The 22678-nt window shown below is 42.1% G+C and overlaps 6 protein-coding genes across 15 annotated transcripts; 4 read left to right on the forward strand and 2 right to left on the reverse strand.

Annotated features, from left to right (window-relative positions):
- Window positions 1–869: 869 nt before the first annotated feature.
- LOC100115150 (excitatory amino acid transporter 3) lies at window positions 870–4287 on the forward strand. 5 transcript variants are annotated; one of them, XM_031924777.2, is made up of 8 exons: window positions 870–1090; window positions 1237–2106; window positions 2173–2215; window positions 2338–2425; window positions 2514–2697; window positions 2787–3020; window positions 3093–3419; window positions 3502–4287. In XM_031924777.2, the coding sequence occupies exons 2-8, from the start codon at window positions 1580–1582 to the stop codon at window positions 3653–3655; spliced, it is 1557 nt and encodes a 518-aa protein (XP_031780637.1). In that variant the 5' UTR covers window positions 870–1090; window positions 1237–1579; the 3' UTR covers window positions 3656–4287. The 5 variants fall into 5 exon arrangements, with proteins under 5 accessions (XP_031780637.1, XP_031780636.1, XP_031780640.1 ...); XM_031924776.2 differs by having other exon boundaries at window positions 1271–2106; XM_031924780.2 differs by having other exon boundaries at window positions 1564–2106.
- Window positions 3819–11841, reverse strand: LOC100114595 (vacuolar protein-sorting-associated protein 25). Its single transcript, XM_031924791.2, has 8 exons — window positions 11547–11841; window positions 10951–11080; window positions 10815–10877; window positions 10600–10727; window positions 5120–5259; window positions 4619–4764; window positions 4324–4542; window positions 3819–4242 (listed from the first exon to the last, which is right to left on the reverse strand). Exons 1-8 carry the CDS (start codon window positions 11565–11567, stop codon window positions 4130–4132), a joined length of 960 nt encoding a protein of 319 aa, XP_031780651.1. The 5' UTR covers window positions 11568–11841; the 3' UTR covers window positions 3819–4129.
- On the forward strand, window positions 5638–9888 carry LOC100115085 (N-terminal kinase-like protein). Of its 2 annotated transcripts, none has more exons than XM_008209495.3 (11): window positions 5638–6224; window positions 6367–6540; window positions 6638–6766; window positions 6836–7047; window positions 7138–7228; window positions 7307–7789; window positions 7910–8384; window positions 8472–8642; window positions 8846–9162; window positions 9294–9399; window positions 9480–9888. In XM_008209495.3, exons 1-11 carry the CDS (start codon window positions 6105–6107, stop codon window positions 9611–9613), a joined length of 2412 nt encoding a protein of 803 aa, XP_008207717.1. In that variant the 5' UTR covers window positions 5638–6104; the 3' UTR covers window positions 9614–9888. The 2 variants fall into 2 exon arrangements, with proteins under 2 accessions (XP_008207717.1, XP_008207719.1); XM_008209497.4 differs by having other exon boundaries at window positions 5639–6224; window positions 8858–9162.
- Window positions 11842–12621: 780 nt separating the features above from the next.
- Window positions 12622–14255, forward strand: LOC100115052 (protein SEC13 homolog). The gene is made up of 3 exons (XM_001599829.4): window positions 12622–13192; window positions 13401–13785; window positions 13852–14255. Exons 1-3 carry the CDS (start codon window positions 12951–12953, stop codon window positions 14158–14160), a joined length of 936 nt encoding a protein of 311 aa, XP_001599879.1. The 5' UTR covers window positions 12622–12950; the 3' UTR covers window positions 14161–14255.
- Window positions 14242–19479, reverse strand: LOC100115022 (helicase SKI2W). The gene is made up of 11 exons (XM_031924766.2): window positions 18961–19479; window positions 18559–18868; window positions 17806–18466; window positions 17487–17718; window positions 17161–17414; window positions 16803–17079; window positions 16435–16710; window positions 15465–16348; window positions 14992–15374; window positions 14726–14910; window positions 14242–14646 (listed from the first exon to the last, which is right to left on the reverse strand). Exons 1-11 carry the CDS (start codon window positions 19000–19002, stop codon window positions 14317–14319), a joined length of 3834 nt encoding a protein of 1277 aa, XP_031780626.1. The 5' UTR covers window positions 19003–19479; the 3' UTR covers window positions 14242–14316.
- Window positions 19264–22663, forward strand: LOC100114987 (exocyst complex component 5). 5 transcript variants are annotated; one of them, XM_008209502.4, is made up of 7 exons: window positions 19264–19374; window positions 19731–19839; window positions 19920–20363; window positions 20460–21037; window positions 21128–21616; window positions 21701–22211; window positions 22308–22663. In XM_008209502.4, exons 2-7 carry the CDS (start codon window positions 19807–19809, stop codon window positions 22404–22406), a joined length of 2154 nt encoding a protein of 717 aa, XP_008207724.1. In that variant the 5' UTR covers window positions 19264–19374; window positions 19731–19806; the 3' UTR covers window positions 22407–22663. The 5 variants fall into 5 exon arrangements, with proteins under 5 accessions (XP_008207724.1, XP_032453487.1, XP_008207723.1 ...); XM_032597596.1 differs by having other exon boundaries at window positions 19374–19472; XM_008209501.4 differs by lacking the exon at window positions 19264–19374 and adding an exon at window positions 19460–19609.
- Window positions 22664–22678: the final 15 nt, after the last annotated feature.

Here is a 22678-nt window from a genome sequence, read left to right on the forward strand (position 1 = left end):
TTGCGACAAGTTTCTGCAAGTGAGTAATATTATAATAAAATTACACACACGAACCTCGAGGTTTGGATATCTAAATAACCCACGCAACTATACATATTCTATAGGTATTATGTATGTATATACATGTGTCGTATTGTTAATTCGCTGAGTTTGAAAAATAATTTTCGCAGCTTTCGTATATTTTCGGTGCGGGATAACCGGGTGACCCCAGTTTGCATCGTCGCCGATACCGATATATTAGCTAGCCGCTATTGTTTTTTAGATTTATTTTATCGAGGGCTCGTAAAACTGTCAAGATGGTAAATTTTTCACTTGCTTTCAATTCGGAAATCTTTAAATATTCATAATTCACGCAAAACATTCAGTTTCAATTATTGCGCGCTATATATATATATATATATATATATATATATAATTTGACGCGAAGCGGTTGCGGTTAGCCGCAAGCATGATTGACACACATGTATATCTCGTTGGAGAAAAAAATCGCGTGTACCTCCTCGCACGAGACTCTGATGCACGCGTGTGATGCAATCCACTTAAGCAAAACGCGCGCTAATTCTCACATCAATTCCGCGGAAGAGCGCAAACGAGCCGAATGAGATGACGAACCAAACTTGGGGATAAAGCTTGGACTGCTGATTCCGAGAAGGTCCAGTCCAAACATTTTGATGACCAGCTGAGCACGCCGCTCTATAATTTCCCCCGGGCGCACTGTTGATCGCAGCACAGCGCAGAAGAGAGAGAGAGAGAGAGAGAGAGAGAGAGAGAGAGAGAGAGAAGAATGCGAAAAAGGAAAAAGCGCGCGCAGGGAAGGGCCCTGGGTATTTCCCGCGAGCAGCCGCGTCCCCGCCTATCCCCTGCGCGCGCGCGCGCGCTGTTATAAGTATACTTACATACACGCGAAAGATTGGAAGAGTGAGAGAGAGAGGGAGAGAGAACGACGACGGGCCGCAGCGCCGGTCGTGCGCGCAGAGGCCAACGCTCGCGAATCGAGCACCAGCAGCAGAGTATAATAAGTGCGAACACGCGCCGTGCCGATTTCGCGCTCCCCGCAGCTGCAGTGCCTACTTCTATTCTGCCTCCGCAGGTGAGTGTCCCATAGAACACAAGTGTTATAGTTCTCTCTATCCTATCACGTAACATGTCCCACACAGCCCATACGCATAAATATTCTCTGCGTGTTAGGTGCGCCGTGTGTAATAGATAGATAAACAGATACAAGCGTGTACGCAGACGCGAGCGCGGCTAGCTTTGTTTATGTTTCCAGCTACACAAGCCTCAGTGTACCTATGTGCACACATCAACTGCCGACGAGACACGCTCGCTTGTAAGGCGATTTTCATCATTTCCTTTCACCCGCGCAAAGCTGCAGCCGCGACGTGCTTTTTGGGCCGATTTTTCTATACGCTCGAGTATCGGCATCGCATAGTAGTAGGCGAGAGGCCATAAGGGGCTGCAGCAAAAGGAGGCGACAGAAAGCCGGAGAAAATACAAAGGAGGCGCGAGAGAGACTTTTGCCGGCAATGTACATAAATATAACGCGCATGTCTCGTCTCGCAGTCTTCGGCGTGGAAAAATGTCGCGGGCGAAGAGATGGAAGAGCTGCATGTCGGAGAACCTGCTGATGACGATGACAGTGGCCGGAGTCTTCACGGGCGTGATCCTCGGCTTCATCCTCCGGAACATGAGGGACGGCCCGCCCGGCAAGGAGGGCGGCGGCTGGACCAAGCGCGAGATCATGTACATACAGTTTCCCGGCGAGCTCTTCCTCCGAATGCTCAAGTCGCTCATCCTGCCGCTCGTCATCTCGAGTATCGTCAGCGCAATCGGCAGCCTCGATCTCGGCTTGTCCGGTAAGTCGGCCGCGACGCCCGGCAACCTCGAGTATCTCGCAAATCTCACTCCCCGCTGCGCAGGCAAGATCGGCATGCGATCGATTTACTACTACGCCACGACGACGCTCTGCGCCGTGATCCTCGGCATTGCTCTCGTGGAAGGCATCCGGCCCGGGACGTACGGCAAAGAGTCCGACTACAAGACTGACGAGAGCCAACTACTCAAGCGCATCCTCACCACCGAGGACACGCTGCTGGATTTGATCAGGTACGCACTGAGGCGCAGCCTCAACTTGATTATTTGACGAAGCTGCATCGCGATTCATGATTACAGGAACCTTTTCCCCGAGAACCTCGTCCAAGCATGCACAGCGCAGGTCAGTATTTGCGAAATATTATAGCCATCGTGTGGTGGAGGGGGGGGGGGGGGGGGGTCGAATGAAGCGCATTGATGAATAAGAATTCAAAATACTGCCGTCTGCCTTTGTCGCGCACGCAGTACCAAACGCTGTTGATCCCGCCGGAGGCGAATAACGCCACCGAAACCGCTGCTGCCGCTGCTCTGAACGCGAGCAGTAGCGTCGAGAGTAAGTACCGAACGCGCGCGCTTCGGCCGGTTGCGGCATTTGCTCTTGATCGCACTCAACTGCTTTCGTGTTATCGCCCCCGATGCAGAGGCCAAGTACGGCTACAAGATAGCTCACGTCTATGCCGACGGTACCAACACCCTCGGTCTCGTCATCTTCGGCGTCATTCTCGGCATCGCCATCGGCAAGATGGGAGAACAGAGCAAGCCTCTGCTGGACTTTTTCAACGCGCTCTCCGAGGCCATGATGATCATCACCAACTGGGTCATTTGGTACGTACGCGACGTTATTGTACAGTTAGCGCGCGTCCATCCGACCATCTACTTGTATACTTACTAAGTATACCGAGATGCTGCAACAGGTTGTCGCCACTCGGCGTCACGTTCCTCGTCGCCGCCCAGATCCTGGACGTGAAGGACTTTAGCAGTATCGTCACCTCGCTGGGTATGTACTTCCTCACGGTGCTTCTCGGCCTCATTTTACACGGCTTCGGTACGCTCTCCCTCATCTTCTTCCTCTGCACGCGCGAGTTACCCTTCCGAGCCATCGGCAAGATGAGCCAGGTCATGGTCACTGCTTTCGGAACGGCTTCCAGGTACGGCCACGCACGCAGTCTTTCGACTATCTACTAGCATTGAAATCACTTTTGACCCTGCCCGCCAACCAGTTCCGCAACGCTACCGATCACGCTCCAGTGCATGGACCAGATGGGTGTGGACTCGAGGATATCGCGCTTCGTCGTGCCCATCGGGGCGACCATCAACATGGACGGAACTGCTCTCTACGAAGCGGTCGCAGCGCTCTTTATCGCCCAGGTGAGAGGTGTCGATATGACCATCAGCAAGATCATCGGCGTCAGCATCACCGCCACGGCGGCCAGTATCGGTGCGGCCGGCATACCCCAGGCTGGCCTCGTTACAATGGTCATGGTGCTCAATACTGTGGGTCTGCCCGAGAAGGATGTCACGCTTATCATTGCCGTTGACTGGCTCCTGTGAGTAGCAGCATATTATACACTTGGGTCTGATACTTGTGCGCGTACGCTATACTCTGCTGACGCGCTTTCTCCTTGACAGGGATCGATTCCGAACGACAGTCAACGTAATGTGCGACGCCCTCGCAGCCATAATCATCGCCAAGATGAGCAAAGGCGAACTGGATTCGGCCGACGTTGCCGAGGGCTTGCAAGAGGCCACTGAGCTCGCGCACCTGAGCAAGATGGACGATTAGATTTTTTTTTCTTCTATCATCATTCTTATACCATTAATACCTTCTTAATGTCATACTTTTAATTTCATTATAATTGTTATTATAATTATAATTATAATTACAATACCAGTGAAGTGAACGCCTCGGCGCGCCTTTAGACTCCAAGTATTTTTCGAGATTCGAATCTACTATATTTTATTGTTCTAAACGCGTACACGCCCGCTCGAGCTGTCCTGGGTGTGCTGTGTAATCATCATCAAGTGCCAAGGCTGACAACTTTACTATATACGATATAATTTTACGCTGTACGTATAAGTGTATTGAATCAACCGTAATCCAGTTTATATTCTTAACGTTTCTTTATATTGTCAACATTTTCACATGATGTATACGTATGTGCATGTCTTGGCATCAGCTCTATATGTATACAGAGATTAATTATACAACTATATATAGGCATAATGTAAATTAAATCAAGCAATTTACAAATTAAAATTAAAAGAACTTGACGCCCTCGTTATCATCAAAAATTATCAACTCTGCCCTTTTAGCAGCTTCCAATGTCTTCAAAGCTCTCACTAGCAATTCATTGTCCAAGCCATGAAATTCTGTACAAACAGGCATTAGTCAAATAAATCTATTGCGTGTGTGTATGTGTGCATAGTCAACTTTTACTTCCTGTGTTTTACCTTGATCCACTGTATTTTCTCCCTGAGTCAGTTCATAGAATGTACATACAGATCCGGCGAATCCATTTGTTTGAGCCCATGAATATATTATCTCAGCCCATTCATCCAGCGTATGCCAAGAAACGACCCAGCGTAATTTAGCCTTATCTAATGGAGTAGCATTGCCCGATTTTGCTAATTCTTCTACTATTACGGATACTACCTCTGATGGTAGTTTTCCTAATTACATCCAGATAAGGAATATGTGATTGTTATGAATATTATTATTAACTAAACTCATCGTTTGAAAGGATACTGTCAATGGAGACATTGTTGAACAATGGAGTGCTATGTATCTCTCGGATATCAAGAATGGCTTGTTTGGTCGTCCGAAAATAATCCAAAACTAAACTTTTCCACGCTGCAATCTGTTTTGCACGAGTTTCCGCGTGTGGTTGAAGTCTGCCAAATAGAATAGCCAACCTTGCATAAAATTATACTTTTACTTGCTCAACTAAATAAATAGGTACTAGAAACAATTTGTCAACTTGATTAGAAGACAATTATATGTAGACTGGACTACTTGTTGATTATCAATTTATCAGCAAAATACTGAATAGATAAGAACAAGTCAATTGTTGCATATTACTTTTTGCAAAATTTTGTAATAAAATGATCATATACACTGTAGCACTGATATAACCTAAAATTCAATGAGTCAGATAAAAAGAAACCATAAACAACAAGGAATAGAGAAAACAGTACTTAAGTATTTATGCATAATATTCCATACACCACATCAGACGCGATTACTCACGTGAAAAACGGAGGAAAACTGTATTGCCAAGGCCAGTCAATTTCAGTCATTTTTGATGACTGCAGGCACACACATAAGTATACGAGCGTCCAACACGACAAGAATACAACTCGTTCTGCAATACTCTTGGTATAATTTCGCTGCAAAAAATGGTTGTCTAAATTTCATCTTTTATCCGTAGAAAAATGTTGTCGAGAGAAAAATGCATACGTATAACTGAACACACACACGCGTACTTATATACTTAGCTATACTTGTAATAGCTCATCAAACCGAGAGCTTGCTGTGTGTTGTTTTGTATTAGGCATATACGTATGAATATTTTAATTGTGTTGTTAATATAGGAATTATAATGAAATCAACAAATCGCGGATACGAGCAAGCATTTTAGACGGAAATTGTCGCGGAAAAACCTTTCTCTATATACTCATCAAATGACACCGTGACACACATGCGCACCGCAGTAAGATTATGTTGTCGATGTATATATAGCTATACTGCACTTACTTCACTATATTATAATATAGTAAGTACTATTATTAATAACTATGCGTGGAGTGGCTGCATCAGCTGGCTGCACAGGCTGCACTGCGCAGCGGGGGCATCGAATCGGCGTAAAAAGAGAGCAACGCACTGCACTCTATTCAATAGGTATACCTATATGTAGAACTCGCAGCATCAAAGCAAAAGCCATCTGTCTGTAGGACAGTGGGACTAAGTAATTGATCACAGAGTTTGAGAGTTGACGTGTGCTCGGTGCCTCGGTGCAGTGCTGTCGTGCTGTCGCTGTGGCTGTGCGAGTGTGTGCACAGTGCACATATTTCTTTTAGTTTATGTGCGACGTGCGTGCTTGCGTGCTTTGTGCGTTGTGTCCTCAGGTCCATCGCAGCTCCGGACATCCGCGCGCGGGCGTGATGCTGCTAAACTCGCTTTTCCGTGATTATGGACGTTATTGTTGATCACCATTGCAGCTATTCCTAAATGAATGATGTGGTCCTTCTTCAGTCGTGATCCTACCAAGGATTTTCCCTACGAGATCGGCGAGCCCATTGACCGCGGACTCGACAACAAGAGCATCTGGAGCCTGCACAAAGCCAAGCGAAAGGTAGTAGGAGGTGTCAGTAGGACTTTGCCCATGTCTAAACCAGTGCTTTCTTGTGGTGTTGTGCAGCATAACCTTTTCTTTTTCGGAAAACGATGTCTTTTTAATGAATACTTTTATCAAGTTGATTAATTTATATATGTAGGGAGCAGCAGCAGCCACAACAACAACTGGGACAGCCCTAGCTGAAGAAGTGTCTGTCTTTGTCTTCCAAGTAAAGCCTGGTGCCGAGTATCAGCTGGAAATCGCACGAGCTGCAGTAAAAAGACTGAAAACACTACGACATCCAAGTATACTTGCATATTTAGATAGTTTAGAGGTAGGTTACACTTTTCACGTAAAATATTATAATAGACAGCTTTTGCTCTCATTCTCTTGATTTAATTTGATTCCAAGTTTAATGTGATTTACTGCAGACGGATAAAACAATATATTTGGCTACGGAAAGGGTGGAGCCTCTTCATAATCGTCTTTCTAGAGTTGCTGATATTGGAGAAGGTAGCAAGCGTGAACTTTACTTATCATGGGGTATATTTCAAATAACTGTAAGTATATTTGTGTTGGCAGCTCAAACTTGCAACTTGTAATGTTAATGTTTCATCTTGGATTTGTAGAGGGCGTTAAGCTTTTTAAACAATGACGGTAATTTGCGGCACAATAATGTTCACCTGTGGTCAGTTTTTGTTAACGAAGAGAGCGGAGAGTGGAAGCTAGGCAGTGTGGAATACATGACAGCTGTTGATGCACCTTATATTTCGTTATCTCAAGCTCTACAAGTTTACCGGCCACCCGACGCCAAAGAAAACTCCAAACCAGTAACAAAATGGTTGTTTATTTATCTCTCTGGCCAAGTTTGGATACGTCTTCTCCCTTTTTTTTTTTTTTATGGCAATTAAACAAATTTTGCTTGTTCTAGTTCCGTCGATATGTGGGGTCTGGGTTGCCTCATATGGGAAGCTTTCAATGGACCCCTTACCGCAGCTGGAAATCTCGATGCCATGGACCAAGTGAGTAAATTCAAGTAAATTCCGACTTTCTACTTGTACTAGGCACGCACTTTGTAAAACTATCTTGGGGTCTTGCAGATTCCCAAGCCCCTAGTAATGGTGTACCAAGAAATAATCAGCAGCAAACCGGAGATGCGCCCGAATCCGGCGGACATGATAGTGCGATGCCGCAGCAACGGCGGATTCTTTAAAAATGACCTGGTGGATGCGCTACTTTTCCTCGAAGAGATACAGGTGAAAGAGAAGAATGAGAAGAGTCGCTTCTTCTCGCAGCTGACGGCCCAGCTTGATGGTTTTCCCGAAGGTGTAGGTCGCTACAAGATACTGCCTCAGTTGATCGCTGCCTACGAATACGGAGACGCGGGCAGTGCTGTCCTACCGCCCCTGCTACAGCTAGGAAAGGCTTTGCCCGATGCTGAATATCAGAAGCGCGTCGTGCCTTGTGTCGTCAAGCTCTTCGCATCTAATGATAGGGCTACAAGACTTAGGCTGCTCCAGCAGCTTGACAGATTTGTTAATCATTTGCAGCCGGTCACTGTCAATGAAGCAATATTTCCGCAGGTAATGCAACTATTTACGCCGACTCATATCAATGACGATTGTTTCTCATGATTATTATTAGTATTATTATTATTATTATTATTATTATTATTAAACACGATTTTTACATATTCTATACAGGTTGCTCGAGGTTTTTTAGATACGAATCCTGCTGTGAGAGAACAAACTATCAAGTCAATAGTGCATTTGGCACCGAAATTAGATTACAACAATTTGAATGTCGAGGTTCTGAGGTACTTTGCCAAGCTTCAATCCAAAGACGAGCAAGGCGGCATTCGCACCAACACAACGGTGTGCCTGGGAAAAATAGCTCAGCACTTGCATCCTCAAATTAGGCAAAAAGTCTTGATCGGCGCGTTTATTCGAGGCACGCGCGATCCATTCCCGCCCGCACGAAGCGCCAGTGTCCTGGCTCTCGCGGCGACGCAACAGTACTTTTTCTTACAGGAAGTTGCCAACAAGATCTTGCCCGCGCTGTGTCCTTTAACTACGGATCCTGATAAGGGTGTCCGGGATAATGCCTTTCGCACAATACGAGGATTTTTGTCAAAGCTTGAGAGGGTCTCAGAGGATCCTGGTCTTCGCGAATCCATGGGTAATAAAATTCAGCACATAACCCAGATTTGTTGGTCGCACATTTATAATAGATTTAATATGTGGTAAATGTTTTGTCTTCTTGCAGAGGCCGATGTAAATACGGCTACTCCTAGTCTTAGCAACGCGGCCGCGACTTGGGCAGGTTGGGCTGTCACTGCCGTTACAGCTAAATTTTATCGTAGCCAGTCGGATACACCCAAGTCATCCGCTCCACACGGAACTTCGAGAATTTTGTTCAATAAGCCGGCTTCCTTGGGTATTTTTATCTTTACGTACTAGCTTTTATGGTTGCAAAAATTTTCATTTTCATTTACGAGAAAGGAAAAAGAAATTCATTCATTCATTTATTTATTTTCATCGCGCATAAAAGTGGATTCAATAATTCATTATTATTATTCCAACAGACTAACCAAATCACGAGAACGAGCGCTACAAAAGAACGGCCCATTAACCTTGCAGGCTTTTTTTCAGAACATGCTAGTAGTTCGCAGAGTAGCACGAGTACAACGGCGACGACGAGCAGCGCGACAAGTATGACCTCGCTGGACCACGATCATGAGCACGACACCCAGAACACGGCTAATACCAACTCGGACTGCGACTGGGATTGTTGGGATACCGGCGATTGGGGCGATATGGAGCAACAGCCAGCTACCGCTGGTGCGACTTCGGCTGCTGGTCTTACGGGCACCGCCGCCGCCGCCGCCGCCGCCGGTCACTCGCCCAAGACGCACCATCACAGCAGCGAACAGTGGACAAGTTTGGAGGAAAAACCGGTGAGATGATTTTGTCCGATTATATCTGATGGGCTTATTCGATGGGCTTATTCGATGGGCTTATTCGAGCGTACTCGAGCTAGTCGAGTGTGGATTTTGCTTTTTCAATGTCTTGCATGTGACTATTATAGGAAGAGGAAGCGGCCGAGGGACAAGCGGACAAGAGTGAACCTTCAGAGTCTGGTTGGGAGGATGGTGAATTCCAACCGTTGGAAGATTTTCCACACAATGACTCGAGTACGATCTTCATTTTAGTCAGGTTATTAATGTGAAATCGTGCGATTGAAATAAATATTAAAATTCATTTGCTTTCCAAGGTCCAAGCAGTACTAACAACAAACTGGAAGAGGCACGGAAGAAGAGGGACGAGCGCAGATTAGCGAGGCAAAGGCAAATGGAGGCTAAAAGAGCGGCGAAATTGGTGAACAGTGCTCCAGCTAAGAAAATCTAATTACCTCGATCAAACTGCAATCGCTGTTATAAGCGACAAATCGCATTTCACGATTATACGTTACTCTGTTGTGTAAAAATGACGCGAGGAGAGGTGGCCGGGCTTGAGGGAGGAGGGGGGAGGGGGGCACTTGTGACGTGTTAATAAAAATGTTGACCATATCTTATCCATATCTTCATTGCCGAGGACAAAGGATTAGACTTTTATTAAGTCTTTTTACGAGGCTTTAAATTTTATGACAGAAAATATACATTCATCCTGAACTTATAAATCTATTGGTCGCTTATCATTACACAACTCACATAATCCTCAGCGCGACTGTATGTACCTCGACATTTTTCTCCGCTATTAGTCGACTCATACCACGCATCACTCGGCTTACTGTTTTCTTTTCAATTAAGTATTAAGTGAATCAGGAAGAAAGTGAGCTTCTTTTCGCGTGACTACGATGCGTGAAAAATAAATTTTATTAAAATAATATGAACTTTCAATAATCAACAGCCGATTTGGAATCATTGTCACAATCGCGACTGCTCCGCAGGATTGTCGTGTGGGAATCGCGCGTGCATGGAATTGGCGTTGCCCGGTTCGCGCTTAAAGCCCAAGTTCTCGTAGAAAGGGATCAGGCGATCCTTGCACTCTAGCGTGATTTTGTAGCACTGCAGGCTCTTCGCCAGATTTTTCACAGCCATTACGACAAGCTTGCCGAGCTGCTTGCCCCTGTACTCGCTGTTCACCACCACGTCCTCCAAGTGTCCACGCTGTGATACATCGAATATATATACACACACACATATATATATATATATATATATATATATATATATATATATATGTAAGATGTGCGTTAAAAAATAGTGTAAAGATTGATTTCGTACATTTTTGTTGTACGATTGATACGCATTCTTCATTTTGATTACGCGAGATTTCAATATTGTACTCTATATGTCTTTGGAAAATTCGAATATTTAAGTATGTGTACAAACCAGTCCGCAGCTATGAATGAACTTTTGCTCGACGACGAGCGTAGCGCTGCCTATGACTTTTCCGCAGTTCAAATCTTCCACCACAATAACGTAGTAGCCACCAGAACTTTTCATTCCATGAAAGCGATCTGCAAAAGTATTAACGACCTTGAGTTTTTAGGGATAAAACCGGATACAGCGCGTCATTATTCTATAAATGGGCCATGTAAACTCACTTAAGAATTGATCCTTGGTAATATTTCCCACGTCGGTTAACTGTCCCAAAAGCTGTAAGAACCCTGAGAAGAAGAAGAAAAATAATAAATGAAGTAATAACAAGCGAATAAAGAGTGATTGAAATTGCTTTCAAACCCTTGTCAAAGTCTCTGCTGTTGAGAGGCCTGAAGATGAGTCCATCACCTCTCAACTGGTTAGCCACTCTTTCCAGTAAATTAGGATTAAATAACTCTATTCCATCTGCCTCTGACGAGGTATTGGAGACCTAAAGAGAAAAGCGTTATCAAATATACGCTATAATCATGTATAGGATATTTTTTGTTTTCGATCTAAAATAACTAGAAACTACGCGTAAACTGCAACGGGCGAGTAGCATACTAATGACGAAACTGGGCGCGATGGTGTCGTAGAAGGAAAATTTCTACATTATAGCCATTAGCTATTTAGCTATAGTACTCCATAAGATACAGTTTCGACCGAGATTCGACACCCATGCGAAGCGATTGAATGAATGTCAAGGTTACGCGCGCATTTAATTTTTGTACAAGTATGCATACACCGTCCTATACATGCGTAAAAAGAGACATTTGCGCACGTGCGCTTGTCAGCTGTTATCTCGCTCTCGAAACCAAACAATCACAACCGGAGCTGCGTCAAACGCTAGCGTTATTACAAATATATAGAATATGAGCATAAGTGGAAACATATAGGTATTGAGCATATGGCCTAACCTGTGCGCGGAAGCTGCCCATCGCTGCTCTGCTCGATGGTCCCGGTGCGCGAGCAAGTGCCGAGAGTGAGAGGCTCGATTTCGTGGCCGATGCTGATGCTACTTACAAGCACATATAGATATATGTATAAAAGAAAGAAGGAGAGAAAGACCGGTTTCGCGCCTCAGCCGAAACTCTATACTCTCTACAGCTCTGCAGTCTGACTGCGACTATTGACTATTGAGAGACGTGCATTGCGCTACCCTACTAATATACTCATGATGACCGCGGTCGCGATGCCTGCATACATACCTATACGCAGTATATTTATATATGTATTTACGTAGGTATAAGAGCGGCGCGCGCACGCGCGTCTCTATAAACAATATACGTATCATATTATATTTTTAAGCAAAGGAGCCTGTATTTTGTTCTTTAATTTCGTTTTTTGAGATTGCAGTGAAAGATTGAGTTTTTTGCAATGAAAGTTTAATCAACAATACATATGTTATTCAAACCTCTACTACGCATAATAAATAAGTAAAACAAGCGCATGAATTTTAAAATAAAGCGCATACCGATCGTTTATCCTGCTCTCCGATCGGATTGCTACGAATAGCGCCTCATCTATAAGTACTCTGGAATTTTCAGAGCGCCTTCGGCGTGGAATTTCAGCCGCGTACTTTCACCGCTGCTGGACAACCCTGCGTTTGAGATATAGATATGTGTGTGTGTGTGTGTGCTATACAGCCGAATGGCATAGTACACAAAATATACATAGATTAAACACGTTCACCACAGCTTAGATAGGCTAAAAAATATGCATACTTAAATACACACATAATAAACTCAAAAAGTCTAGATAGTAACTGATGCAGAGATTGAATGAATAAACTGTATCGCTATAGGGAAAGTCGGAAATTGAATTGATGAGTAACCAGGCAGCAGTCCAGTATGTACAACAAATCCATGTTGAAAATTTCATTTAATTTTTTGATATAATTTTTATATGTATTTCTTTTTTTAATATTCGCGCTTCAAGATGGCTGCACACACTTGTAAACCTGCCCAAAAGTACACGTATATATATTGTACATACAATGTGGCAGATGTGCGATCACTTGATGTGTGGCAGTTGCCGCGGGCCGCGAGTCGCGACTGGCCCGACGCTACACCAGACCTCCAGCAGCAGCCAATGCGAGTGCGCCAATAACGTATAACTACTTATATTTGTAACAGCATCATTGATGACATTTGAGCATTTGCGGCAAGCAGCGCCGAGAATCAAGATAGTGATTATAACCTCAATGTGCGTATGTAAGCCGATTACTGGCGGTATTTATTATCGTCAAGATTTGTACAAGTAACTGCGGTAATATAGAAGGCTTGATCGCTACCTTGATCGAAAAATAAACAATCGACACGATGGTTTCTGTGCTAAATACGGTGGACACCGGCCACGAGGACATGATCCACGACGCGGAAATGGATTATTATGGACTGAGGTTAGCTACGTGTTCCAGTGATCATTCAGTAAAAATCTTTGATTTAAAAAATGGATCGCCAAGTTTGGTCGCCGAGTTGAAGGGTCATCAAGGGCCTGTCTGGCAAATCGCTTGGGCCCATCCCAAGTATGGTAATCTACTTGCGTCTTGCAGTTACGACAGGTAAATACTCGCATCTTGCTGCAAGTTCATAATTTACATGCTCTCTTGTGATCATTCATGCGTTATGTATATGATATAAATGTTTCCTGACAAGCTGGTATAGTAAATCATACGTATTATCCATTTCACAATTCCGCTAGCAGACATTCAGTCAATTTTCCATTAAATAGATTCTCAATATAGTATTATTATTCATGATTCATTGCAGAAAAGTCATCATATGGAAAGAACTCAGCGAGTGGACAAAAATTTACGAGCACACGGTTCACGATTCCTCGGTCAATTCTATTGCTTGGGCACCACATGAAATTGGACTCATCCTTGCTTGCGGTAGTTCTGATGGTTCCATTTCTATTCTAATCAACAATGGAGATAACTGGGAAACACAAAAGATCCCAAATGCACACACCATTGGTTGCAACGCCGTATCCTGGTGTCCTGTGATAGAGCCCATCTTGGACAATGCTTCACAGCAGCAGAAAGCACCAGTCAAGAGATTGGCCTCTGCTGGTTGTGACAATATTGTCAAGATTTGGAAGGAGGAGGGTGACAAATGGATTGAGGAAACTAAATTGGAGGCTCACAGCGACTGGGCAAGTTTCATATCGCGTATTCACAAAAAGATGTTTATCTAAACTTGTTTTAAAATTTATTTACAGGTACGTGATGTCGCGTGGGCTCCGGCAGTCGGACCACCAAGAGCAGCGCTCGCCTCCTGTTCCCAAGATCGCCGAGTAATAGTCTGGACCTCGACGGATTACGCCAGCTGGACGCCAAACATTCTCAACGTCTTCGACGATGTCGTGTGGAACGTCAGCTGGTCTCTAACTGGCGGAATTCTCGCGGTCAGTGGCGGTGATAACCAAGTGTCCTTGTGGCGTGAGAACACGGAGGGCCAATGGATTTGCATATCTGAACTCAACAAGGGTCAAGGAAACATCAACAATACCGACCAACGCGCTCTTTAAAAGCCCTTAATAAAGGCTGGGAATAAAGAACTGGTTTATAAATTCAAACGTTTAAGTAATTTGGTTTAATACAAGTTTATATATATTATTGAAAACATGTTTATTTTTTTTTTTATTTTCCTTGCCATTTTCAGATATTGTGTACAAAAAAGTAACTCAATCTTGTGTATACAGCGAAGCTGTAAAAACGATATCTCTCTTGATTTTCGTGGAAGCTTCTTCCATTTTCTCTTTCAGAGCTGGATGTCCAATGATAATAGCCGCATTTCTAACGTCCTGTAGCGTTTCGTTTAGTTGTTGAATGCATCTTACGATTATTCCTTCTTGAATGTCGGTAAGTTTCATTATGTTGGCAAATGACATTTGACGAGCCCATTCGTATACTACACGAATCAACTGGAAACTTGGTTGTGCTATTGGATCTAAATAGTGTTTCATTTCGATTTTGGCCAATTTTTCGTAAACTTGTGTCATTTCTTTTTTCAACTGGAAGCATAAAAATAATATTTTTTTCTATAATACTAATTTAAAGTTTATTTTTTTTAAATGCCAAGCTATTACAAACCTCATTCAACTTAGGGATATCATCATCTTTTTCCTCATCATTACTTTTATGTTGGAAAACCAGAGAAGACAGCATTGCAGCAATTTCTTCAGGTTGCCAGTTCGTGAGAACGTTGTCCAACACCAACTCGGTCAAAAAGATCTCGCAAGTTCCCATTTCAAGAGCTACTCGACCTTTTAACGTAACTACAAATTCATAGAGCATTGAGAAATACCTGGATCTTTAGTGAGCACAAGCTATTTTTACAGCGAAAGCAAAAAATTTACCTCTATCCTCACGATCGATATAATCCAGTTCTTTCAGAACTGCAAGTCGGCTTTCATACTCGGGATAGTTTCCCAAATATTCATCACCAAGTCTTTTGAGCAACTCGTGCTTTTTCTGCTCCAGTTCCTTGTATTTAAAGACTTGATAAAATTCTTGATCCAAGTTGGTCGTACCTTCTAGTTTATCTTGAATTGGTTTCAGCATTTGATAAATGTGATGCAACAATGCCTCCTTATTCTGCAAATGTAGATCTTTTATTTCCATGCACTGGATTTTGAGTTCTAAAAACGGTTGTATCACGGATAGATCATCTTGTACTGCTAATGAAAGCGTAGAGAGTTCATTCATTGCTGCTACACAAGAGGGTCCGGGTGCTGCGTCTCTGCGAGATAAACGACACTGATTATTTCAATGAATATATGCAATAATATATATGTATATATATATATAGAATTTTAATTAACAAACTTACTTGAATCTGGGTATCTGTCTCTTATCCCAATCAGCTAAAATCATTTTGCAATTGACATTGATTATACAGTTTGTCACTTCCATGATTGACCATCCTGGTACAATTAAGATATCGTGGGTAGGATTTTCACTTGGATGATATAATTTTTTACAAGTTAGACCAATAAGGTCATGATACGTCTCCGTCTTGTCACTGGATTTTGCCTCTTCTTCTTCTTGGTAACTTGTCAGGATGAATACTTGGTAAAGAATCTCTGGCGGCGATTTTTTCCGGAAACCCAACAAGATACCCAATTTGTTATAGTGGTTACGATAAGATATACAAAGAACTCTTCCTTCTACCAAAGATTTGACAGCTTTCTTCCCTTCCAGCATAGATGGTCGTAATTCTTTCCACAAAGTCACATAGGTCTTGGCCAAGTCATAGAACTGCTCCATTTCTTTTTGATGCTCTGCCAGAGGGGGAGCTTGTTCGATTTCCTGCAATATCTTCTCCAGCTCGTTTTTATTCTTCTTTTGACTGGACCAAGTCTTTACCTCCTTGAACGATCTACGCATCATGTCTCCAACTGAAATCGTTTCGCTGAGACGTTTCAAGTGTAATATCATCGAGTAGGTAACTTTGAATTTTGATTCCAAGTTCTGCGGAGCGCCGAGAACCATGTCTCTGAGATCTTTTTCTTCTGGTACCTTCTTCTTGCAGAGAATTATCACAGTACCCGTTTCATCGTGACCCCGGCGCCCAGCGCGACCAGCCATTTGAATATACTCGGTGGGCAGAAGATTCCTGGAGGAGTTGCCGTCGTACTTTTCCCATGAATCGAAGACGACGGTCTTGGCAGGCATGTTTACGCCCATGGCAAAGGTTTCCGTTGCAAATAATACCTTGAACATTATTCACGTATATTGTACATACATATATACATAATGTATGTAGACACACGCACAAATATCGCAATTTCTTTACTCACCTTGACTATGCCCTTCTGGAAAAGCATCTCAACTATTTCTTTCAAAATAGGCAAAATGCCACTGTGATGAACTCCAATTCCCAATTTCAATAATCTCTGCATTTTGCGGACCTGCGGTAATTGCGAATCTGTACCCTTCAAATGTCTGATGGACTTGTCGAAGAATTCTCCCACATACCTTTGCTCTGCATGGTTGAGCAAACTTTCTGAGAAAGCATTAGCGGTTTTGTCACACCTGTTTCTCGACAAGATAAAAATAACGACTGGCAATTTATCCTACGATAAAACGGTTTATAAAATTCAAAACTGCGGATTATTAGGTAGATTAATTTTTTTGATAAATGCATAGAAAAGAATCGTGTACTCACCGTGCTTTGGAGATGGTCCAAAAAGGCTACCCACATCCTTTTATCTTTCGCTGTAATCATTTGCTGCCTCACTTGATCTTCCAACTTATCTTCCTCTTCTTTTGCTGCAGCAACCGAATCCAAAGTTTCGGCAGCACTTAAATTTTTCAATACTGAAGGGCTCATAGTTAAAGATGGTTTTTGTTTGGCTTGCTCCCGCTGATGTTGGTATTTCGTTTGCTGGCTTTTTTTTTGGTTTGCTGATTGCTCTTTCTTGATAGCTATAGCTTCTTTTATACTGGATAGACATCAGAATAATGAAGTTATTTGATCCAGTTCATAATCGTTTCACATTCTAAAATCACGAGTTAACATTTACCTGCTTCTTATGAATTTGCCATCTTTATCAACCAGGAGGAATAGTTGATCTTTACTTTTTTTATCACATCCAGTATAGAGGTAATGCTGCAAGGGTACAGGTCTTTTTACTGTACTGATTACATACATTTTTCTTCTCTTTATTTGACCAACCCAGTGGGCAAACTCAAGTGGATTTGGAACTGTAGCTGATAACATTACTATATTTACAGTTGGAGGCAGAAGAATAATAACTTGCTCCCATACATGACCTCGCTAGAACAAATATTATAAATTTGACAAGCTTGTTTTGTATAAATTTGATTTACAACACTAGCGGATACTTGCGTCTTCATTGTTGATGTAATGTACTTCATCAAATATAACATATTCTACATCTCTTATAACTTCAGCAGCACAGTATAACATTGACTGGAGAATCTCTGTGGTCATGATAAGGCACGTTGCTGTTGGCTCAATTTGCAAATCTCCTGTGATGAGACCAACATTCTCAAATTTTTCTTTAAACTCCCTAAACTTTTGATTAGAAAGTGCTTTTATTGGGGATGTGTAAATAGTTCTGGAAAATAAATTAAATAATTATTCACAAAAGACCAAGACAACGAAGCTTGTTAATATTAATGTGTCAAAAAAAATAGTGTAAAACCTTGTCATGTGTTTTTGACTCATAGCTATTGCATATTCGGCAATTGTGGTTTTTCCAGCAGAAGTATGAGCTGCAACGAAAACATCACACTGTTCTTCTAGCTTGAGAATAGCTTGCTTCTGGAAGGTATCAAGTTCATAAGGGAATGTCATGGCTGGATCTGGTATTTTCTTGTCAAAATCATTAACAGGAATCATGATGTCTATCTGTTCGGCCCATTTGGTCTTCATGTTATATTTTGGAGCCTCCGATATTTTGAAAACCGGTACTTTACTCTCTTTAAATGGCTCAATAAACTCATCCATATTAGTTGTTTGCACATCAACCTTCCCTACATTGCCATCCTTATTTTCTTCATTCTTCTTCTCCTCATTTTTTTCCCCAGTAAACCAGAAAGCCAGAGAGTGTCCTTCTTTATCAACAACTGACTCAAGATTAACATTGACTTGTTTCTTGTGCGATGATTCTATGACTGAGTGGCAACTCGAATCTTGTGCATTTTTGGGGGTGCAATTATCAGGCATAAACTCAATACCTGCACTGAAACCTTTTGCCAGTGTTTTTAAATTATTTTCAAAATCCACTTGGATCGTTTCTCTTTTAGATGTCTTTTGTGGCTCGTCAAATCCACCAGGCCAGAACAAAAAATTACTAGCATTACCTGCCAAGTTTTTCTCATGTAGCAAAAATGAATTGATATAGAAAGCAATAAATAATTATAGTTGAGCTGTTTTTTCTGAAAATAGAGCATACCTTTTACACCCTCGGAAATGGGTCCAGGTGCTCTAGCCATTGACATAGAGTTTCGTACAGTCTCTCCAATGTTTTGCATCAACACCTCCTGGATTTCCCCGATATGACCAGTGATGGGATCTCTTTCATATTTAAGAGTGGTTCCAAGGGGAGTTAAATTGGCCTCTAAAAGTGACAATATTTTTGGTTTCCTCTCCCAGTACTGTTGCACCTTGTCAACCTGATGAATCGCAAGTTTTTCCGGATTCACAATGTACTCTTTTAGCTCTGTTCTGATATCTGGTAGTATCGGTGGAGGGCCGAAAGGCAGCTTCTCAAAAAAACATAAACAAACCATTAAAATCATGATAGGCTGATCTGCTGCAAGCGCAAAACCGAATGCAGCTCAATTCTTGCACCTACCTCCAGATAATCTTTCTCCTCATTGGAGCTGTCCATTGTCATAATCTTGCCCGCAACTACCAATCAAGTTTTATTTATTTGTCTTAAAAAGTATAAACTTGTGTGGCATTCTGTGAAATTTTTTCTTATTGCTACAATTAGTGTGCGCACACACAAGTATATATCTATTTATTTATACATAAAATTTCTTGGGAATCGGCTATAGTTTCCTAACAGACTGCCACCGCCGCCACACAATTCCGAGAGTACATAAACACGATGGTTTCAAGTACTTAAGTACTATAAGTAGCTGCAATATCTTGGTTGTATCTTTTTTTTTTCATTTCACGCATACTACATGCAATCACTCACTTTCGTCCATGAGCTCTGGTTATTGCAGGGCGCCTCGACTCGGCTCGGTTTGGATGTTCGCAAGTAAATATACTTATATATATAATAATAATAATTGCGGGTATAAGTAGTCCTGCATGAGCAGAGAATATATATATATAAGTACACATCACCATCATATGGTAAGTAGCTGATGTGCGCAACCGCAGAGCGGTCGGTCGGTGATGTTTATAAATATATGTATATAGAATAAACCTATATCTATAAGCTGTGTACTTCTCGCATCTTCTACTTTTATATAGTGACCAATTTTGAGCAGGTATAAGTACGCGACAGCTAAAAACCACCTACTTATATAGCGATTCGCGATGCACTTGACGTAATTTCATCCTAACCTATACTTGTGTGTTTATTATTATTATTTTTATTCATCGGTGTAGGTATAATTGCGCCTGAGGGACCAAGTGAGGATGAGTGAGTTATGTCGTTAAATTGATCCGAGAAAAGGCCGTCAAAATGATGCAACAATATATGAAGGAACTCGAACAGGTTGGTGATTTTCGTTTCAGAGCAGCATAATCGGATTATCCTTGTGTGCAATTAATAATTGTTGTGAGTTTCAAAAACAGGAACCCTTTGATCCAGAAGAGTTTGTTGAGAGACTGGCTTGGAGAACGGTTAATGATACTATCAAAGATGGAATCACAGGAGTTTTTGACCCAGTTCTGGTGCACGAAACTTTTCTGCAAGCGATCAAAGACCTGAAAGTGCTGGAGGAGAGGCAACAAAAAAAATGTGACAAGTTGGAGACACTCCTCAAGGAGGAGGAGGCTAAGCATGCAGTAGAGATACTAGATCTTCAGGAAAGAAATAGAAAATCCATAGATACGTTTCATCAATTGGATGAGAGAATCAATTTTGTTGCTACTAAGGTTCTTCATTTGGGAGACCAGTTAGAAAGTGTTAATACTCCTAGGTCTAGAGCTGTGGAAGCACAAAAACTTATGAGACACTTTTCTGAATTTTTGACACCTGGTCCACTGACTGATCCCATTTTCACGGATAAAGCATCTGTAAGGATTTCTATATAAGCTAACAACAATTAAAATCAACTCAACAGACTTCTTGGTTGTCTCATTATTCATTGATGGATTACTTATGTATTTCAGTTGGATGAAGCAGCAGATGTTATTCAAAAGCTGCACGTGATTGCCCAAGAGCTTCCATTGGAAAAGTTTGATAATGCCAAAAAGAAAATTGCTGCAAAATACGATGAGATTGAGCGAAACCTCATTGAAGAATTTGTAAGAGCACAGAGTGCAGAGGATGCTCCACGTATGAAAAAACTTGCCTCTGTATTGTCACAATTCAAAGGCTACTCACAGTGTATAAATGCCTTCATAGAGCAAAGTCAAATGAGCTCTTTTGGAGGAAAAGATGTTTTCCAAGAAGTTTTGCCCATGTGCACGAAAAATCACAAACTCATACAGCAGGTTTTTTCCAATCCAGAAAAAGTAATGGCCAAGTTTGTTCTAAATATCTATCACTTGAGGATTCAGAAATATGCTGTTGCTAAATTGGCGGATAGGACTGATACAGAAAAGTATCTCAAGAATTTATATGATTTGTATATGAAAACTGTCAAGCTCTCTGGTGACCTGAAAAGGTTTGATATGGGTACCGATGATACATACCTACCAAAACTTACCAGGAATATTTTTCAAAAACATTTGGATGCCTACATAACGTAAGTTTGAAAACATTATTTCCAGGCCAAGTTGTAATGTATATTATGTACTTGAAATGATTGGCTGATATGACAAAACCATGATTCCAGAGTCGAAATAAAAGCTCTAAGAGAAAAGTCTGCAACTCTTCTCATTCAGTACTACGAATCCAAGAACCACCAGAAGAAACAGCTAGCGAGTGGTGGATTTCAAGAGCTGAAACGCGATCTGCAAGCAGTGCTGAGTACGCGCACCAACATCAACATCGCCAATATCGAAGACTACGGCGGCGAAACTTTTCTCTCCGAAGAGCTCGCAATTGCTCTTCTTCAAAGAAGTAAAACTGGCTTGCAGAGGTGCTCACTGCTGTCACAAACTTGTGAGCTGCCCGCGAATGCCACGCAAATACTCGAGACGGTGTTACAGTACCTTATTAACGAACACGTTGATTATGCTTTGGAGTTGGGACTCCAGTGCGTACCGATACCCGAGAGCAGAACGCAACCCGAGATTCACTTCTTCACTGTGGTCAGACAGTGCAATGTTATCATTAAGTTGCTGGAAGAGCAGTTTAGCGGTGATTTACTACCTTTAATTATGTGAGATTCCAATTGAGCAAAATTTTTTTTCTATATAAAATCGCTCGTCACCCGAGTCGAGTATAAATACTTTTTCTTTTCCAGATCGACGCCCAAGCATGGCGACTGCATGGCCAAGAAAAAATTCGCCTTGGAACAAATTGAGTCAAAGATCGACACAGGCCTTGACCGCAGTATCAATGCGATAGTCGGCTGGGTCAAGATCTACTTGCAGACGGAGCAGCGCAAGACGGACTTCAAGCCCGAGACCGAAATGGTAGACACTCTCAATACACCGGCTTGTCTCACGGTTTGCCAGTATGTCTCGAGTATGATAAAGCACATCAGGGACCGGCTCGACGGCAAGAGCCTTGAGAACGTGCTCACGGAGCTGGGAGTACGGTTCCACAGGGTAATCTATGAGCACTTGCAACAGTTCCAGTTCAATTCAGCTGGAGCCATGTGCGCTATCTGTGACATGAATGAGTACAGAAAGTGCGTCAAGGAACTCGGTGTACCTCTAGTTACGACGCTCTTTGATACGTTGCACGCATTGTGTAATTTACTGCTTGTGAAGCCGGAGAACCTCAAGCAAGTGTGTTCTGGAGATCAACTTGTAAGGATCATAACAGAGCTTGATTAACGTTATATTTGAATACTGGTATACCAAAAGTGATAGCTTTCTTGAATTAATATGTACTTTCTTTTGCAGGCCATACTAGATCGATCGATTCTGTCAACTTTTATACAATTGAGAACTGACTACAAAACGCAGAAACTAGCAAACTCGTTAAAAGGATTAGCAACATAGAAATATTGATTATTAGTTGTCGATTGTTGTATACTTGTAAGCGAGAATGAAAACGAGACAAAATAATACAAGTCAACATATTTGTAGCCAAGATGATAATTTTATTACGCTATTGTGCGGCAATATAGTCTGTATCACAAGTTCCATACGATACAAAAACGGCTGATGAATAATATTCAACGACTACCGTCAAACGTCGATTCGAATTAATCTATGAAATCATCAATTTAATAAAAAAAAAAAAAAAAATGAAAACTGAGCAAACCACTTGT

This window comes from Nasonia vitripennis, chromosome 2 (genome assembly GCF_009193385.2).
Source record: "Nasonia vitripennis strain AsymCx chromosome 2, Nvit_psr_1.1, whole genome shotgun sequence".
NCBI lineage: Eukaryota > Metazoa > Arthropoda > Insecta > Hymenoptera > Pteromalidae > Nasonia > Nasonia vitripennis.

Bases quoted from the DNA above. Each gene is read 5' to 3' on its own strand.
- LOC100115150 (XM_031924777.2), top strand. From the start codon at position 1,580: ATGTCGCGGGCGAAGAGATGGAAGAGCTGCATGTCGGAGAACCTGCTG. The intron at 2,107-2,172 runs GTACGCACTGAG...TCATGATTACAG, and splicing joins ACGCTGCTGGATTTGATCAG to GAACCTTTTCCCCGAGAACC. The intron at 2,426-2,513 runs GTAAGTACCGAA...CCCCCGATGCAG, and splicing joins CGCGAGCAGTAGCGTCGAGA to AGGCCAAGTACGGCTACAAG.
- LOC100115085 (XM_008209495.3), top strand. From the start codon at position 6,105: ATGATGTGGTCCTTCTTCAGTCGTGATCCTACCAAGGATTTTCCCTAC. The intron at 8,385-8,471 runs GTAATAAAATTC...GTCTTCTTGCAG, and splicing joins TGGTCTTCGCGAATCCATGG to AGGCCGATGTAAATACGGCT. The intron at 8,643-8,845 runs GTATTTTTATCT...TTAACCTTGCAG, and splicing joins CAATAAGCCGGCTTCCTTGG to GCTTTTTTTCAGAACATGCT.
- LOC100114595 (XM_031924791.2), bottom strand. From the start codon at position 11,567: ATGGGCAGCTTCCGCGCACAG. The intron at 10,728-10,814 runs GTGAGTTTACAT...ATACTTTTGCAG, and splicing joins TACCAAGGATCAATTCTTAA to ATCGCTTTCATGGAATGAAA. The intron at 4,765-5,119 runs GTGAGTAATCGC...TCTATTTGGCAG, and splicing joins AGTTTTCCTCCGTTTTTCAC to ACTTCAACCACACGCGGAAA.
- LOC100115052 (XM_001599829.4), top strand. From the start codon at position 12,951: ATGGTTTCTGTGCTAAATACGGTGGACACCGGCCACGAGGACATGATC. The intron at 13,193-13,400 runs GTAAATACTCGC...GATTCATTGCAG, and splicing joins GCGTCTTGCAGTTACGACAG to AAAAGTCATCATATGGAAAG. The intron at 13,786-13,851 runs GCAAGTTTCATA...ATTTATTTACAG, and splicing joins TGGAGGCTCACAGCGACTGG to GTACGTGATGTCGCGTGGGC.
- LOC100115022 (XM_031924766.2), bottom strand. From the start codon at position 19,002: ATGACAATGGACAGCTCCAATGAGGAGAAAGATTATCTGGAG. The intron at 16,711-16,802 runs GTGAGTACACGA...GTTTTATCGTAG, and splicing joins TGGACCATCTCCAAAGCACG to GATAAATTGCCAGTCGTTAT. The intron at 14,647-14,725 runs GTTTGTAATAGC...TTATGCTTCCAG, and splicing joins ATATCCCTAAGTTGAATGAG to TTGAAAAAAGAAATGACACA.
- LOC100114987 (XM_008209502.4), top strand. From the start codon at position 19,807: ATGATGCAACAATATATGAAGGAACTCGAACAG. The intron at 21,038-21,127 runs GTAAGTTTGAAA...CCATGATTCCAG, and splicing joins CATTTGGATGCCTACATAAC to AGTCGAAATAAAAGCTCTAA. The intron at 21,617-21,700 runs GTGAGATTCCAA...TTTCTTTTCCAG, and splicing joins GATTTACTACCTTTAATTAT to ATCGACGCCCAAGCATGGCG.